Source organism: Trichosurus vulpecula, chromosome 1 (assembly GCF_011100635.1).
Source record: "Trichosurus vulpecula isolate mTriVul1 chromosome 1, mTriVul1.pri, whole genome shotgun sequence".
Lineage (NCBI taxonomy): Eukaryota > Metazoa > Chordata > Mammalia > Diprotodontia > Phalangeridae > Trichosurus > Trichosurus vulpecula.
Window position 1 is genome coordinate 102,820,766 of NC_050573.1, and position 18,491 is coordinate 102,839,256.

Sequence of the window (18,491 nt, forward strand, 5' to 3'; positions counted from 1 at the left end):
GTCTCTCCCTCCTTCAAATCCTCCTTTCTCCTCCAATCCACCACCTGATCGCATAATAATCTGGACTGCAAGATAGCTGGATCATAAAGTGTGTAGAAAAGAGTAGTATAAGTCTCTGAAGAGCTTTGAATGCCAGAGAATGGACATGTTTGATACTGGAGATAATTAGGAAGTAACTGGAGCTAATTGAGTTTAATGTCATGTCCAGACTTGAACTTTGACAAGCTGAGTGGAGAAGGATAGGAGTGGGGAGAGACTTCAGAGGAGACCAACCACAAGGCTCTTGCAATAGTCCACAGGTAAGGTCCTCTGTTTCTTCCTTTAAAACCCTACCCAAATGCTACTACCTCCTCCAAGGAATCTTCCTTGATCCCTCCAATGATAATGCCCTGTGCCCTCAGATCTTTCAACAGTTTATTTTTTAATTTAAAAAATTTTTAAACTATTTTTCAAACTAAAACTGTTTATTTTTCAACTCTAACCCACTTAGAATGTAATGTGGCTCTTGGGGCTTATGTAACTAACCAAGTTGCCTTTCTTTGTATCTCTAGTGCCCAGCACATAGTAATGGCTTAAAAAAATGCTTGCTGATTTGTTGACCTGTAATAGTACCCTCAGGAGATAATGAGGCATAAAGGTTCCCTTCCCTAAATGACACTGGACTGTCATACTTTTTGAGATCTTATTTCTGAAAATGCTATTCTATTTGTTACTTTTAAATAGTTGTTTTTTGAGTTGTTTCATTTGTGTCCTACTCTTTGTGACTCCATTTGGGGTCTTCTTTACAAAGAAATAGGAGTGGTTTGCCATTTCCTTCTCCAGCTCATTTCACAGATGAGGAAACTGAGGCAAAGTGGCTTGTCTAGGATCACATAGCTAATAAGTGTCTGAAACGAGATTTGAACTCAGGGAGATAAGTCTTCAGGCCTGGAGCTCTCTCTACTACACCACCTAGCTGCCCTATGTTTAAATATACCTCCTTCTAATAGCTCCACCACCTATTTTTCATGTCACAGATTGGCAATGATCAAACTTGTTGGAATTTTGCCTAATATGGAGAAAATCGTCTGTAAGTAAAGGCCCAAGGGACTCTCTTATGTGTAAAAGGCATGAACTTTAAAGCATAGATTTTGTGGCTTCTATTTTGGCTGCTCCAAGTCCTTTTTAGATTTCTCTCCAATCTTCTAGATAATGGAGGCTACCAGAGCAATGCTGTAATGATGATGAAGATAACAAAAATAAACGATGGCCCGAAATTCAACGTAACTTTCTACAGCTGATTTACTGGCATTAGTTTAGCAAAGAAGTAAAGCATAAGAGGCCAAGATCTGCCAACTGAATCTAAGGGCTGAGTTACCAGATACAGTATGACTTCAGGCTTCACGTTCTAAGTAAGCTTAAAACCAGAGCCACATCTGGGAAATTATATAATGTGCCTTCCAGCCTACTACTGACAATTCATTTCTTCCCTCAAAGGGCCCAGTTTCATTACCCATATGAGTCAGGCTGAGAAATAGTAAGCCCAGAGCCAAACTCATCTCTGGAACTGTGATTAGCTTTCAAGTAAGTGCTCTTAGAATTCATGACGCCCCACCACACTGAGCCCCCCTGCCTCCTCCCCCAGCTAGAAGGAGGCAAGAATAGAAAGAAAAATACAAAAATTAAACAAAATTAAACTTGACCAAACACGATTTCTATCACTGGTTCAGTATGAAGAACAAAAGCACGGTTACATTTAGAAAGACCAATAGATTTCTAAGAAGCTTGGACCACTACTGCCTAATCTCGTTTAAGGAATTTCTAATTTGCCGGAAATTTCTCTCTTATAACCAGTCATCCTTATTGCAGGAGAGCACCTCCTGGCACTAACTTTTTCTTGGTAGAGCAGACTCAGAACAAATCAATACATGATAAGGTTAAAGGTAAATAAGGTTAACACTCCTCATCTAGAGGTGGACCTAGCAAGGCTGGGAACATCCTGGAAACATAGGCGGGCTTCAGGAAAGGTGTCATCAAAGAGATGCAGCACATCTGAACCTTTTCTCTTGTCTCTGTACTGAACCTCAAATTGTAGCATTCACAATGCCTAACTTTCAGCTGAAGGTTGGTGGTAGTTAATATCTCTAGTAGGGAAAAATACTTGGGTATTTTCTGTTTATACTTCATTTTTCAATTTAAGTCAGACTGACCCCACGAGCAGTGAAAAGGCTGGGATTTAGGCATTTCCTGTCCAGTACTAGAAACTACATGAGTCTGAAAGAACATCCTCCCTCCCCTCCCCACCACACCTTCCTCCAGCAGCTATAAGCAATCAGGCCTTGTTTCACGCCTCTGACAAACCTGGGAAGGTGCTATAAGAACACAGCAAAGAGGATAGACTCTGCTGCATAGTTCACACTGGCCCCTGTCTTAACACGCTGGGAAACATTCTAGAACATTAGTTTGAATGATGATGTAGCAAATGAGCTCACCGGAGCTGAGCATCTGGAAAAGCCTAGTTCTGCTCCATTTGGGGGCCAGCCTTTTTCCATCCTTTCATGGGTGTTCAGTTGGTTTGATTCTTGCAGGGGTCTGTGTGTCTTATGTTTTGGGAGGCAGTGAAATTCTCTTGGGCATTCACTTAGGAGCATAGATCTGGAGCTTGGAAGGGACCACAAAGGTCAGTTAATTCATACTTTTACAGATGAGGAAACGGAGGCTCTCAGAGGTTAAGTGACTTGCCTAAGGTCACACAGGTAATAAGTGGCGGAGCCAGGATTCGAACTCAGGTCCTGTGAATCCAAATTCAGCACACTAGCCTCAGCACCCTGTTCAGTCCAGTCTACCCCCTTCTTTGTGTACAGTTCAAAAGGAAAGGGGTGAGGGGTGTGGCATGAGCCAGAAAATGTAGAAGGGAGAGTCTGTGATTTTGATTGGCTTCATTCTAGTTTATCCCCAGGAATGTGCATGACTCTTTTTCCTTTGTGCTCCTTCCTCTACAGGCTGTAATCTGGATTTCCTCTACTATGCCCCAACTTTTCATCCTGGAAGCTCCCACCAGCCCTGGAAGTAGCCTCCAACCCTGCAGCCTCTCTCTCTCATTTGATGGCTCCTCTCAGAGCCTCCATTGAAAGGGGGGTTGCTCAGGCCAGACATGTCTCATTCCTCTCCAGGACTTCCTCTATCATGCTCCCCAATTGGGACCTTTGTCTTCCTGCTCCCCCTCCTAGCTTCCTTTAATGCACTGTCCTCCTCCATGAGAACACAAGCTCCTTGAGTTCAAGAGACTGGCTTTCTTCTTTCTAATTGTATTTGTATTTCCAGCACTTAGCACAGCGCCTGGCACTTGGTAAGTAAGTGCTTAATAAATGCTTATTGACCGACTGTCCACTGAAACTTCATCTGTATCTATAATTACAGCAAACAACCTGAGAACATGCATCACAAACTCTTTGGAGTTGATTCCAGGCATCAGTATATAAATCTCTTATCTGAACCTCTGTGCCTGCTACAAAATGTAAACATTGCGAAAGTCAAACATACGTGCAGAAATTCAAACCCATTTTCATATACTCATGAACATTCATAGTGGGAGGAAAGAGGACACATCTTATTAGAAAGAGCCTGTTGGTCTTGAAAATGAACATTTAAATAATTTGTTAATTGTCCTACTACTGTCATTACTCATAATTCAGCCTTGGGCTATACCATCTGTCTATTTGATATAGCTCCACTATGATCCTTCATCATATCTCATTAGTCCCTCCCCCAAGAAACACTCTGAGCTGATCTCTGCTACCAACCTGGTAAGTTAGAAAGTTACCACTAGCTTTTCAGGATTCCAAGGGATTAGTTATCGATCTCTTTCTTTCAATGGGTTGTTCCTGCAACAAAATTGTCAAAAATGTGTTGTTTCCCATTGCTCTAAAGACCTGGGTCCTGGTTTTGATGGCACTACTAAATGAATTAATATCCCTCTCACCTAGTTACCTGGGATTTCACTCTAACCCATCCTTCTTCTAAACTTCTCTCTTTCTGAGCATCTTGGTTCATAGTTTAGAGTCGTATTGGACTCCTCACTCTCCCTCATCATCCTTAGCCAATCAGTTGCCAAGTCTTGTTCACTCTTCATCTCTCAATCTGTCCCGCATCCCTTTCACCGTATTTTAGACATCACCAGCTAGGTGGTGCATTAAATAGAGTATGGGCTGGAGTTAGGAAGATTAATCTCCCTGAGTTAAAATCTGGCCTCAGACATTTACTAGCTGCATGACCCTGAGCAAGTCGCTTCATCCTGTTTGACTCAGTTTCCTCGTCTGTAAAATGAGCTGGAAAAGGAAATGGCAAGCCACTCAATCACCTTTGCCAAGAAAACCTCAAGTGGGTCATGAAGAGTTGAACACAACTGAACAACATCTATCACCCCTCCCCTGAATTGCAATAACCTTCTCATTTCTCCCCCCTCTCCTACCCATCCTCCACAGAGCTGCCAAAGTATTATTCTTAAAGCATAGGTATGATCATTTAATTCCATTGCTCAACAAACTTTAGTGACTATTACTTCTAGTCTCCAATATAGACTTTTCTGTTTGGATTTTAAAGCCCTCAGAAATCTGGCTCCAACCTACCTTTACAGTCTTATTAAACATCACTCCCCTTCACATACTCTTTAGCTCAGCCAAACTGGTTTTCTTATAGTTCTTCACCCAATTCACTTTATCTCCCATCTCCATAAATTTGCACAGGACATACAGACTGTCCTCCCTCCCCATCTTTGCTTCTTTCAAAATTCAAGTCAGGGGCCATCTCTTACATGAGGTATTTCTAGATCCCTCAAATCGAATGGCTCCCTGCTCCCTTAAAGTATCATATTTTTTGTATATCCATAGATGTGTACACATCCTCTCTCCCTCATAGAATGTAAGATCCTCGAGGGCACATGGCACAGTGGAGAGAGAGAGAGAGAGAGAGAGAGAGAGAGAGAGAGAGAGAGAGAGAGAGATTGTGTGTGCTGGATGTGGAGTCAAGAAGAACCAAGACCAAATTCAGCCTTATCTATAAAATGAGGATAGTAATAGCATCTCACTTCCAGGGTGGTTGTGAGGGTAAAATGAGATATTTGTAAAGCATTTGGCACTTGGAGGTATCTATAATAGAGAAACAATATGGCCTGGTGGAGAGAGTTCTGGAGTTGGAGTCTTGATTCAGATGCTTCCTCTCACAATTTATATGCCTCGGGCAATCTCCCTGCATTTAGCCACTGTGTCATAGACAGGTTATGATCTGAGTTAGTGGAGTCAAGTTCCCCAAGACAGGGTAATCACAAATTCTTCCTGTGTTCTCATTACTTTAGGTGGCATTCCCTATAGACAGGACATGATATAGTGACAGACTGCTAGCTTTGGAATCAGGAAGGTGTGGGTTCAAGCCCCATTTCCAACATACACCAGTTTAAGTCACTGACCCTTTTAGTCTCCCTGGCCACTCTCAGAGCATAAGTTACAAAACAGATGCCAATTTGCATTGGGAAAGGGATTTTCCTCACAGGGAGTTCCTTATACCAATGAAAACATAGGTGTAGACTAAAATCAAAAAGCACTGCTTATGAACTTGGATACTAAGTCATAAATTTGGGCTTGAAGGAGCAGCCCTATTTATTTTTCTGTGGAGAACAGGATGCTGGACTTGGAGTCAAAGAGACCTGTGTTCAAATCCAGTGTGATCTTGAACAAATCAGTTTATTTCTCCAGGCCTCAGTTTCTTCACTGGTTTCTAGGGTCCCTTCCAGCTCTAATTCTATGATTGTATTCCTCAAATGCTAAAAGGTAACTTGCGACCTGTGCTAGAGAAAGAAGCTTCCCAAGCTAGCTGCTTGTGCATTCTTGTATTTGCAGAAAATGAGAAGAAAAACACTGCTCATGAATCAGATCACAGTATCTTTGTGAGGAAAGTATTCTATTAATTCTAGAGCGCTTCTGCAGTCTACATCAGGGACCCCAAAATGCTAACTCATAAGAAAAGCAATAGGAAAATAGCTCTCGTAAAAGCACAAGTAATGAACAAGGGGGAGGGCAGAAAACCAGCTTTGGTAAATCAGAAACAGCTCCGCTAGGGCTCTGGTTTTAATGGACTAGCCTGGTAAACTCATTGCATGCAGGTAATTCCGAAGGGAGCAGCCAATGGCTGGACCAGGGACAAGCAAGTAAACACAGGCATTAACAACGCTGTTGTAAACAAAGGCTTCATTTCCCTTGTTTTATCCAGCTTCTCCTGCCAGGCATTCCAGTCTCAACCGCAACCTACAATCCCAGCTGATCCTCCATAATTCCCCATTCCCCGGGGTAATCATAAGGGGCTAACCGGCTGCCCCTCCTCCCCAGAGCAGCCTCCCCAGTGATCACCCCAGCAGATGAGACTGAGATGATGACACTTTTCCACAGGACGATGCATTTGCTTATTTTTTCACAGCTGTATTCCAGATGTGAATTTTACATTGGGAACACTCCCTGCCTGTGTCTCCATGAGTGTGTGTGTGTGTGTGTGTGCACACGTGTGCACACACACATCAAATGGGCTTCCACACAAAAGAGAAAGGGCCAGATTTCACCAGCCTCTCTCTAGGCACTGATGAAAGATTAAAGCTACCATGCTTTGTCTTTCTAACTCTACTCTTGAGTAATTCTGGAGTATTCTATGCCGTTGATGTCCTTGAGTGTAGATTTATTAATTCTCAATGAGTGAGAAAGCTACAGAAGGGGGAAATGGGAATAAGAAGTAAGGCCTATCTTGGGCACATATCTATGATACTTTATAAATGTCAGCTATCTTTGTTATTAGATAAAATGGAAGAGGAGGCAAAGTTGACCTTTGGGATCCCCTGCTTCTTCTTCTCTGTACTTCTCCCCCACTTTTACCATGAGTTTTCACCCTCTAAAGACCCTAATACCTTCATTCAGTTCCCACTGTGGACCCCCATCTAGGCCTGGACATTGTCGGTAAGTATTGAAAGGAGAATAGGGTATTATAGGGCATGGAGAGAGGAGTCACAAGTGACATCTTGTGCTATGTGCAGGAAATTGCCCTGGACCTTCTCGTGATGCCAGAGCTGCAGGAAATAGCTGAATGACTACAACTAATTACAATGAGAGTATTTAAGGGAGAGAGGAAAGGGACTGACATATCTTGAATTGAATCCTTATATGGATTTAATAAAGCTAAGAGTGCAATACACCTGCTGTTTGTGCTGTACTCAGGGCTGGGTCTTTCTCCCTTTAGGTTATCACTATGGTGAGGAATTGGGGGGCAGGCAGATGTCTGTCCTTCTGAGATCCTGGCTCGTGCTACTTCAAAGCCCACCCACAGGACTAGAAGAAGCAGCAGTGGTCAGGTGCGGCCTAGAGCTAGGTATTTGAATTCTAGCAGCCAGAGATACTCCTAGAACATCTGGTGCCTGGGGCAAAAACAGTGGCAGAGGGCAGAGCTTGGAGTCTGCTGGGGAGGCCGCTGCCAGGGAATGCAGTAGGGACAGCCTGGCCAAGAGCAGCCATATCTGCAGTATGAGAAGGCCTTGGGAAAAGCCCCTCGAAGGCGCTTGCACATAGTGGGCATTGAATAAGCATTGGTTAAATTGAATTGGATTTTACAGGAGACAAAAACTGAGGCCCAGAGGGAAGACTTGCTCACAGGTAGTAGATGGCAGTGCTGAGATTTGAACCCAGGCCTTCTGAATTCCCACTCCAGTTCAGGTAACCACTAAGGCCCCCTCCAGCTCTAAGAGTCTATGCTGAATTCATTCTCACATATAATAAATAGCAATGGCAGTTTCACCCTGATATGGATGAAATTCTAAGGAAGTTTTAGGAATTGACAGGAAGCCAGGCCTGAGTCTGGTTAACAATACGTTAGAGCAAAGGTTCCTAACCTGGGATTCATGGATAGAGTTCAAGTTGCTTAAAAATTCAGATGGGAAAAATACATCTTTATTTTCATTAATCTTTGGGATCCTTTGTAATTCTGTTTTTTTAATGCATTTAAAAACATTATTCTGAGAAGGGGGCCTACAGGTTTCTCCAGCCTGCCAAAGGGGTCCATGATACAAAAAAAGGGTAAGAACTCTTTTTGAGGAGGAATCAAAAAGTCCTGTATTTCTCCATCCATAATAAAAATGCTTTTTCCTGAATACTCAGTGATCTGTATGCATACAGAGAGGGCTGATAAATCAAGATTTCATCTTAAGCCTCCCCGGGAAAAAAAAGTTTCAGCTCCATTCTGGGGGAAATGGTTTCCAAAGCTACTTATGAAGTGACACAAGCCAACAGCCTCGTTGAATTTTAATTAAAAATCAGTTTCCCCCAAAGCCACAGAAGACTGTGCCTAAAACTTCCCAGATGGGGTCAGTGGGGCTCCCTCCACATGTTGATCTAACCAAACTGCTGAACGTCTCGAAAAACTAAACACATCACCCACACCAATAATAATGGCACCCACTCCCATTTCTATGGCACTTTAAGTTTTGCCCACTCTGAGGCAGACAGTGAGAATATAATTAATGCTACTTTACAAGGGGGGGAAGTAAGACATACAGAGAGGTTAAGGGTACTGCCTGGGATAACACAGTGTTCATGGGAAAAAAAAAAAAACAACAAAACCCTGTATTTTCTGGCCTGGTCTTTCTTACAAACATACTGCTTCTGCTTTATGACTTCCCCTCCCTTTTCTGGAATCTGCCAGAAAGCTTTCACAGATAGAAACTTCCATCTCCTGTGAAACAGTGAAAATAAGCTTGGAGTAGGAGGATGTAAGCTCACCTCTGATGGTTAATACTTGTACCACCCTGGGCAAGTCACTTAAATTCTCTGTGCCTCAGTTTCCTCATGTGTAAAATGATGGGATTGTACTAGATGGCCTCTGAGGTCCCTTCCAGGTCCATAAATCTATGACCCGTTCAACTTTGCTGAGTAGTAGCTCCTTGCCTATGACCTTATAGGAAGGAATCTAATTGGATCGCTTGAGTTAGACACCATTCCTCCCTATAAAATCCCTGATGCCCCTCAGCACCCCAAGTTACGCTGATGCATGGAGTGGTGGGAATTGATGTATTTATGCTCTAAGTCCAAGGATCAGTGAAAGTATGGTGGAGCTACCACTTCTACCTCAGAACCAACCCAGGACCTCCTCTGAGCTTTGTTTTGTTCTTGTCCTCCCAGTGATTGTGACAAGGTCGGATGTATCCATCACTCCTCCATATTACCCAGACCCCTACACTGGTGTTCCCTGGACATTTTCACTGCCATGCTCTTGTACTCCAGATCCTACTAAATGTCCCTGGGTCCCTGGGCTTTTGATTGGTGAGCCTTCACTATGTCTATATGAAACAACCCAACATCATCATCCTCTTCCACACCTAGCTCCAGAGTCTATAATCAGACCAACACTACTGTTCCTGGAATGAGTATGTGAATCAATTGCTCTATAACTTTATTCACCAACCCAGTGACTTCTTAGACCAGAACACTCCTCCTTCCCCTATATATCTTGTCTTCCTCCAATAGAATGTAAGTTCCTCGTGGGCAGGGACTGTCTTGATTTTTCTACTTGTATCCCCAGTGCTTAGTACAGTATCTGTCACATAGTAAGCACTTAAATGCTTTTCCATTCTTTCATCGTTCTCCCACGTGGGTTGGAATGAATGATCTCCAAGGTCCCTTACAGACTATGTGATTTACAAAATTATATCATATAAGTAGCAACCTCTGCTCACCTTTAAGGTTGATCTGGGTTCTGGAGTTGTGTCATTTTGTCATTAGGATAGCTTTGTTTAATTCAAACAACATGGTGATAGGAAGGGCAAGATGGAGAAGGAAAGAGACAGAAAGAGGGAAAGGTAGGAAAGAATTGAAAAGGAGGAAGATAGGAAAGAGAGGGAGAAAAATAGAGATAACAGAGTAGTGGAGAAAGGAAGATAAAGGCAGAGAGAAAGAACAAGAGATAGAGATGGAAACAAAAGGAGATATCATTATTGGGAGCTGCTATCTGTCCCTCGAGAAGAGGAGACAATCGACATACCACATCCAGGTGAATACAGGACTGTTCTGCCTGGTGGAGAGTACTTCTGGAATCCTTTCTTGCATCCAAACTGCACACTTGGAGACATGTCAAAGTAATCGCCTCGGAGGAATTGTATAGTAGTGTCTGCTGGGAAGGTCTTGGAATCTAAATGAAGCTGGAAACCACCATTCTGGATTAGCTTTACAAAGCGTCCAACGAGGTCATTTCCCATGAAGGCATTTTCTGTAAGAGACAATGATGTGAAAGGCTTACTCTGTTTCTATCTGTTATAGAAGGAAAGGCACTGACCACAGTTTAGGAGCATTTTAGACCTACCCCAGTCACCATAACTATCCCCTCCCTTCCACTAGAGGAGACCAAGATGCCTGCCCTTAGACACATGGGAAGTCAGCCATGCAGATGTTCACCTGCTGGATTGCTTGGTAGAACAGAGGTTCCTATGTAGCTTTAGCCACTATGGGAAGGAGAAAACCAAAGGATGGATGGAGAGTAGATTTTGGTTAGCTATATATGCGTAGTCACAGAATTTTAAAACATAAACTATAATGCTGAGAAAGGGCCTTAGAACATAGGATGTTAGAAGGGAAGGAAGAAGGGAATGAGTATTTATTATGCTCCCATTATGTCCCAGGCATTGTGCTAATCACTCCCCAGCTATTATATCACAATAGTAATAATAGCTAACATTTATAGTTTGTACTATGCGGTAGACACTGTGCTTAGCACTTTACAAATATTACTTCATTTGAAACGATTGCTGTTCCTATCTTGATTTTACAGATAAGGAAATTGTGGCAAACAGAGGTTGCTAGGTTTTTTTTAAGTGCCCAGGGTCACACAGCCCGTATATGTTAAAGATGGGACTTGAACCCAAGTGTTTCAGACTCCATGCTGCCCAAAGACATACAGCTGGTTAACGGTAGAAGTAAGACTAGACCCCAGGTTCCTTATATTTCATCCTAGTACTCTAGTTGAGATAAACACTTACCACCACAAAAGAAGACATTAGTTCACTATAAGAAGGAACTTGTTAAAAATTAGAGCAGTCTGAAAATAGCATGGGCTATCTCCCTGGGAGAGTTCTAGGAATTTACTAGCAAGGCAAAAGCAGAGCATATCCATTTGATGGTTGATGGGATGTCTCCTCGCACAAGGCTGACAACCTTTGCTTGTGAGTTATCAAAGAAATAGAAATGGTAATGAGTTTCCCACCACTGGAGGTCTTTCAGCAGGGGCCAGATCACTTATTATCAGGGATTTTGTATGGCAGATCCTTAGATCAGACAAGGACTTATACAAGGCAACCTCTGAGATTCCTTCCAACTCTGAGATTCTATGGATACTGTGACTGTGATGAAAAGGAACAAGAAGAGATAATTTTGTAGTGTACAGTCAGGAGACCCTGGATGCCAGAGGAGTCACACTGTAAAGCAGCAGGTAAAGCAAAGGCTCTAAGAAAAAGGTCTTACAAATTCTTCATTGGCAGCTGCAGAGGCCACCAGTTGTTTGGCCCATGCCCACACTACTAGGCCTTACTGAGGAGCATTGGTGTCTATGACCAAAGAAGTAATATCTCTTTGTAGCTTGGCCTAATCAAATCATTTCCCAATTACAGTGTTCAGATCTACGTGCCACACTTTAGGAAGGACATTGTTCATCCAGGGAGCAACCAGAAGAAGGGACAGCTAGGTGGTGCAGTGAATAGAGCTCTGGGCCTGAAGTCAGGAAGACTCATCTTCCTGAGTTCAAATCCAGTCTCAGATACATACTAGCTATGTGACCCTGGGCAAGTCACTTAACCCTGTTTGCCTCAGTTTCCTCATCTGTAAAAACAAAACAAAACAATGAGCAGGAGAAGGAAATGGCAAACCACTTCAGTATCTTTGCCAAGAAAACACCAAATGAGGTCATAAAGAGCCAGACATGACTGAAACAAATGAACAACAAAAATCCGGAAGAAGCTTAATGGTGAAAAGCCACAAGTTTATGCCATGTGAGGATCAGTTAAAGGAGCTAGGGATGTTTAGGCTGAAGAAGTGGGATTAAGGGGAGGGAAGGAAAAATGTTTATTAAGCACCCACTTATGTAAGTCCTTTACAAATATTATCTCACTTGATCTTCACAACAATCCTTGAGGTAGGTGCTACTATTATCCCCATTTTACAGTTAAGGAAATTGAGGCAGATTGAAGTTGGGTCACTTGCCTGGGGTAACACAGCTAGGAAAGTGTGACTCAGATCTTTCTGGATCTAGGCCTGGACCTCTATCCACTACTGCTAAGGCAAACAGTAAATGAGAAGATCTTCCCACCCCCTCCCCCCACGATTTGAATGGGCTTCAGGTGAGGCCGAGGTGGGACCAGTGAAGGGAGGTCTGATTATATCTTCACTCCCAAGTTGGCCCAAAATTCCTAGCTGCTGGACACTGAGCTGATGTGGGTATGATGCCCTTGGGGTCCTGGGGGGTGTTGCTAAGACCAGAGCCAATGGTAGGCGCCTAGGTTCTGGTTGCTCATATGATGTTCTAGTTGATTGGATGACGTCTAACGACTGTACAAAAAGAGAGAACACAGCTTGGAGATTGAGACATGGCGGAGGCAGGAGAAGGAGGAGCAGTGGAATCAGTAGCAGTAGAAGCCAAAGTAGAAGAAGCTGAAGCAGCAGGTGCTACTGAGAGCAGGACTGGCCCACGTGCAGACTGGAGAGTGCTGAACAAGGGCTTGAGGCCAGTGGGTAATCTTCTTACTGGAGGGCCCTGGCATTGGCGGGGAACACGAATGTGATTCGGCTTACTGTCATAATGCTTTTCTGTAACCTCTTGGTTACTATTGTGAGGTGGACTTATTGGGCCTGGAAGCTTTGGGCCAGGATATCGAATTGGGGACACTGGTCTATGGGTCTGCTACTTTGGAGCTTGAATAAATGCTTTAATTCCTCTGCCTTCTACTTAGAGAATTCCTTATATCTTGCGATTCTGAACCATTCAGGCATATTTATGATTTTTTTTGAAATTATGAATTCTGCCTTCGTGTTATAACTACACCTTAAATATCTTCGAGCATTTGAAAGTCTATCGTGTGAAAGAAAAATTAGCCTTTTTCTGCTTGGTTTCAAAAGGGAAGAACTAAGAACAATGGAGAGAAGTTGTACAGAGCCAGATTTTGACTTGATAAAATGAAAATTTTTCTAAAAATGAGAGCTATCTAAAAGTGGAATGGGTAGCCTCAGGGTGAAGTGAGTTTTCCCACACTGGAAGTATTCAAGGACAGGTGGGGTGGGCATTTGTCAGGGGTGCCTGAGAAGGGAATCTTGGCCCAGCACACAGTGTATGACATACAGTAGGTGCTTAATAAATGCTGGCTGATTCATTAATTGATTTGTCAGCTTCTGGTTGGACTAGATGCCACTCAGTTCCTTTCCTTCTGTGATTGTGTTGGCCATCCTTAAGCTAGACCATATTGTTCTTAAAACTAAACAATTTAGTAAAGTTCTCCAGCTGTCAGACTGGAAACATTTACTGGAAAAAAATAGATAAGCACTATATCAACAGTTGGGTTGGCTCCCAGATAGAATATATACATTCACATTACTACAAGCCAATTTAAAATTGCCACATAACCAAAACCCACTGAAGTTGTTTTTGCCAGAAATATCTATGCAAATAAAGCCAGGGGTAAACAGTTTACTTTATCCTAACTTCAAATGCTTCTAAAATTATCCAGGAATGAGTCTGAGGGAGAACAGAGGCCTACCCTACATATGAGAGTTAATGAGATGTCTCCCCACAAAACTGTCTTCTAGCTTGTGACCATGCATTATCACAGAAGATTGATGCCATAGAGGACTTGGAAGGAAGGGGCCAAATTTCTTCTCCTGGGCTACGTTCTCATAACTCTATAATGTCAGTATCTACGGAAATGAGAACAAAGTGAATTTGCTCCCAAATTCTCACCGCTCAATGCACATCCACACTCCCATCCCCTCCACTACAAGTGGGAAAGGCAGAGCTCCAAGAAAATACAGACTACATTTTATTTATCTTTCCATCTCTAGATCCCCTAGATCTAGAACCTAGCATTTTCCCTATGTATTAGATGATTGTTTCTTGACTTAGAAGTTGGAATTCACCTCAAGAGTTGGGTTTTTACTTACAGTGTGGAAAAGAGGAATGTCGGAGAAGTGATAAATCTGTGGCTCAGAGAAGGCGGAATAATAATAATGGACAGTGGAGAGAGAAATCAGCCCTTTAGTTTGAAAAGAATAGGACAAAAATGGCTAAAAGAGAGTTAAAACACAGAATGAAGGAGATAAGAAGAGAGCACCAAGCACCTTACTGAAGTGCAGCTGCCAAGTCCAGATGAGCCACATCCCAGCATCGAAAAATGGGCCAGCAGCTATTCAGTGGTAGATAAATGATTTTGATATGATTTCATTCTGTAACACCAGTGGGAATGCTCATGTGCTTCTACTGACACTAGCCTGACTCATAACATCCAGCCGTAGCCACAAGAAACCAAATGGAGCTTTTCTCAAACTTTAGTTAGTTCTCCGTCAGATGAGTGCTAGATTTCACGCTACACACACACATTTTGTTTTCTCTTTGGCTGTGCTTTTTTTTTATCTATTCTATCTATTAAATTTTTTTCTATCAAACTTTTCTTTTCTTTTTCTTTCTCTTTTTTCCTTTTTGACTGTGTTTTTAATTCTATGGTTTTAGTAATGGATATTACTCTAAGGAAACATGTAAAACTGGTAGCTCTTTAAAAAGCTGAAGTTTAAGAAGTTGAAGATATTGCAGTGGCTGTTAGTGTGAGGAAGTCAAATGTTTTGAGGATTAATCAAGACCACAATGAATCAGGATCAGTTTCCCCAAAGTGCAAGGAGGAAGTGTAGCTGGGAATGAAAAACAAGTCCAAGAACTGATTGCTGCAAAGCAGCCTAAGTAGTACTCAGAAATGAAGCAAAGGCCTTTAGTGGGACCTGGCAGTGGGAGGGCTTGTTACTGATTCCTCTGCAGTAAGAGTGTAGGCTTTTTCAAGAGTGTGGGAAGAATATAAAGAAGACAGTTAAAAAAAACAGTTATTAACCATTGCCATGAAGAAAACACTATTATAGGCAAGACAATACAAAGACTGAAGTACTAAAGATTGGAGGAAGGTAATTTTTACTGCCAAAACTCACTTTTCTCTTCAAGGATGCACTAAACCCATTATCATTAGTTCAGGAGAGTCTATAAAATCATGACATCTTCATCAGATTGTAAAGATTCTCCCAGAAAAATGTTTCATAGATATTTTTATTTTGAGTTGGCCTAGAAGGCTCATCCCCATTGAGAGAATATTAATTTCTGAAAAATATGGTAATATACTGAAAAGTAGAATTGTTCCAGAATTATACAAACTCCTCAAGGGAGATAGAGTACTGAAACATGACCTTGAACCATGGCACATATCACAAAAAAGGTTAAGAAAATTATCCAAGAGAGGAAAGTACATGTGTTTCAATGGCCTGGGAACTTCCTTATTTAAAATAAATTGAAAACTTATGGACTTTAATCAAGGCTAGACGTGGGAAAGACAGAGCAGCTAGGTGGCATAGTGGATAGAGTGCCAGACCTAGAGTTGGGAAGATTCATCTTCTTGAGTTCAAATTCTGGCCTCAGACACTTACTAGCTGTGTGACCCTGGGCAAGTCACTTAACCCTGTTTGCCTCAGTTTCCTCATCTATAAAATGAGCTGGAGAAGGAAGTGGCAAACCACTCCATTACCTTTGCCAATAAAACTTGAAATGGGATCACAAAGAGTTGGACATAACTGCAAAGACTGTACAACAACAGATATGGAAAAATGGACTTAATCGAAGAGAAGCTAAATGTCTAATGTGATAAAAGTGTTGGAGAATTATGGAATGCGTCAAGATCTTTTGAACTTGATTCAAAATCGTATAACACAAGTGACTGCTATGAAAAGAGGATATTTTGCATATTATATTTTATAAGTTTTAAAAATTTTAAAGTGTATTATTACATTTGGTATTTTACCTTGTCCCAGGTAATCTGCATACCTCTAACTGCTGAGGCACTGGCTGCGATCTTTGAAAAATCATGGTGAATTGGAGAGGTATCATAGCACTGGACAAAAACTAATACTGTCCTAATTTTCAGAGAAGGGTAAAGTCTGCAAGCTGTTAGCTAGTGAGGCTCACTTTGATGTCTAGCAAAATCCCAAATGGCTTTACGAAAGGGACGATTAGCAAACACTTAGAAAATAAAAGGAGCCGTGACCACAAAGGATGAGCCTCATTTCATCAAGAACAGACCATGCCATGCCAACCTCATTTCCATTTTCTGGTAGGGTTATTAAATTTGTAGGTCAGGGAATTGCTTTACACATACTTTAACTAGACTTCAGCAAAGTTTCTAATGAAATATCCCCTGGTACTCGTATGATAATTTGATCTTCAGCTGTATTTAGAGACCTAGTGTTCATGATGAGGGAGGGAATAGGGCCCCTATTCTCTGTCCTAGTCAGACTATATCTGAAATTATTTTGTTCAGGTCTGGGTACCACATTTTAGGAAAGACATTGATAATCTGGGGAACATTGAGAGGAAGAAACCCAGATGGCATGAGGCCCTGAGATCATTTTACTGAATATTGATTGAAGGAAATTGGAATTTTTTAGTCTTAAAAAGAAAAGAAACAGCAGTCGTGACAGTTGTCTTCAAGCATATGAAAGGCTAAGATGTTGAGTTATTGTTCAGTCATGCCCAAGTCTTCATGACCTCATTTGAAGTTTTCTTTCTTTTTTGGGGGTGGGAAACAATTGGGTTTGGTGACTCGCCTAGGGTCACCCAGCTATTACATATGTGAGGCCAAATTTGAATTCAGGTCCTCCTGAATCCAGGGCTGGGTCTCTATCCACTGTACCACCTAGCTGCCCTTTATTTAGAGTTTTCTTAGCAAAGATACTAGAGTGGTTTGACATTTCTTTCTCCGTCTCGTTTTACAGATAGGAAACTGAGGCAAATAAGGTTAAGTGACTTGTCCAGTGTTACACACTGGCACTTTATCTACTGCACCACCTAGCTGCCCCATGATGTTGAAAAGTTTAAAAATATTTATAGATCGTCAACTGATTATATTGTAGAGTGAGAGACAAAAAACAGAATTAAAGATGATCCAAGTTTATGAGGTCAGGTGGCTAGGAGGATGCTAACCCCATTAACAGATGTAGATAAATTAAAGGAAGGAGAAACTTCAGGCTGGAAGATAATATGTTCAACTTAAGTCATGGTGAGTTTATTTTTATTTATATTGAGCCTGAAATTTTCCTGAAAGTCCATGAGCTTGCAAGGCCTCACTAAAGACATTTCTGCCTGATCATCAAGCAAGACTTAGTTGTTTGTTTGCTGATCAGGAAGGAGAGTCAGTTAAACCCTGAGTAGTGCAGTTAATCCATGATGGAGAATGTAGACTTGGTGTTTTAAAAATCGGAATGTTGCTAACAAACTAATACAATTTCTCAGCCTGACAATGGCCCTATAAATCTGAGAGATGACCTAGTCTTGGATGGCTGACTTGTCTATAGCCCTTTGCATTTTGCAAAGCCCTTTAAATGCCTTCTTTCATATTCACAACTGCCTCATAACAGAGATTTTATTACTATTCCCTTCGGCTAGTAAATAGTCTGAGGCAGGATTCAAACCCAAGTGACTCAACTCCAGGGTCTATTCTATACACTTCCTCATGTTTCTTCAATCAGTAGGACAAGGTACCTATCCATCACCCGATTAACCTTGGATACATGGAAAAGACATTCACCGGGCTGCTTGGACAACCAAATCGGTCAATCACAAACACTTATAAGTACCTGCTATACACAAAATGTTAGTTCTAGGGCTACAAAGACAAAAGCAAGATAGTCCCTGTTCTGAAGCAGTTCATATCCTATCAGGCATGACAACATGTGCATGTGTAGTTACATACAAAATAGATACAAGGGAATTTGGGGGAGGGGGAGTCAATCAGGGTTAAGTGACATGCCCAGGATAACACATCTAGTAAGTGTCTGAGGTGAGATTGGAACTCAGGTCCTCTTGACTCCAGGGTCAGTGCGCTATCCACTGTGCCACTTAGCTGCCCCTGAGACAAAGGAATTTTGAGGAGGAGGGAACCAAATGCTGGGGAGATCAGGAACATTTTTTCATGTTCAAGATGATGTAGGAGCTGAGCAATGTAGGAAACCAGGTATTCTAAGGCTAAACCAGCAAGTACCCAAAAAGGTAAGAAAAGTGGCAGGGTTTATGGCAGGGAGTGGAGAAGGAGTGGGGTGGGATGGGGGATGTAGCAGTGGTGGATTCATCTGGATCTGGGATTTCATTGATGTGGGTAACTCCTAGTGTGAAATTCCCTCCACCAGTGCCCACTGGCAACTCCTCTTAAA

General features: G+C 42.0%; 1 protein-coding gene across 1 annotated transcript in view; it reads right to left on the bottom strand.

Moving 5' to 3' along the window:
- Nucleotides 1–18,491, bottom strand: part of TG (thyroglobulin) — a 385,510-nt gene that overhangs the window by 290,551 nt on the left and 76,468 nt on the right. Inside the window, 1 exon segment of the mRNA XM_036741632.1 lies at nucleotides 10,045–10,269. Coding sequence (XP_036597527.1) covers nucleotides 10,045–10,269 — 225 coding nt within the window.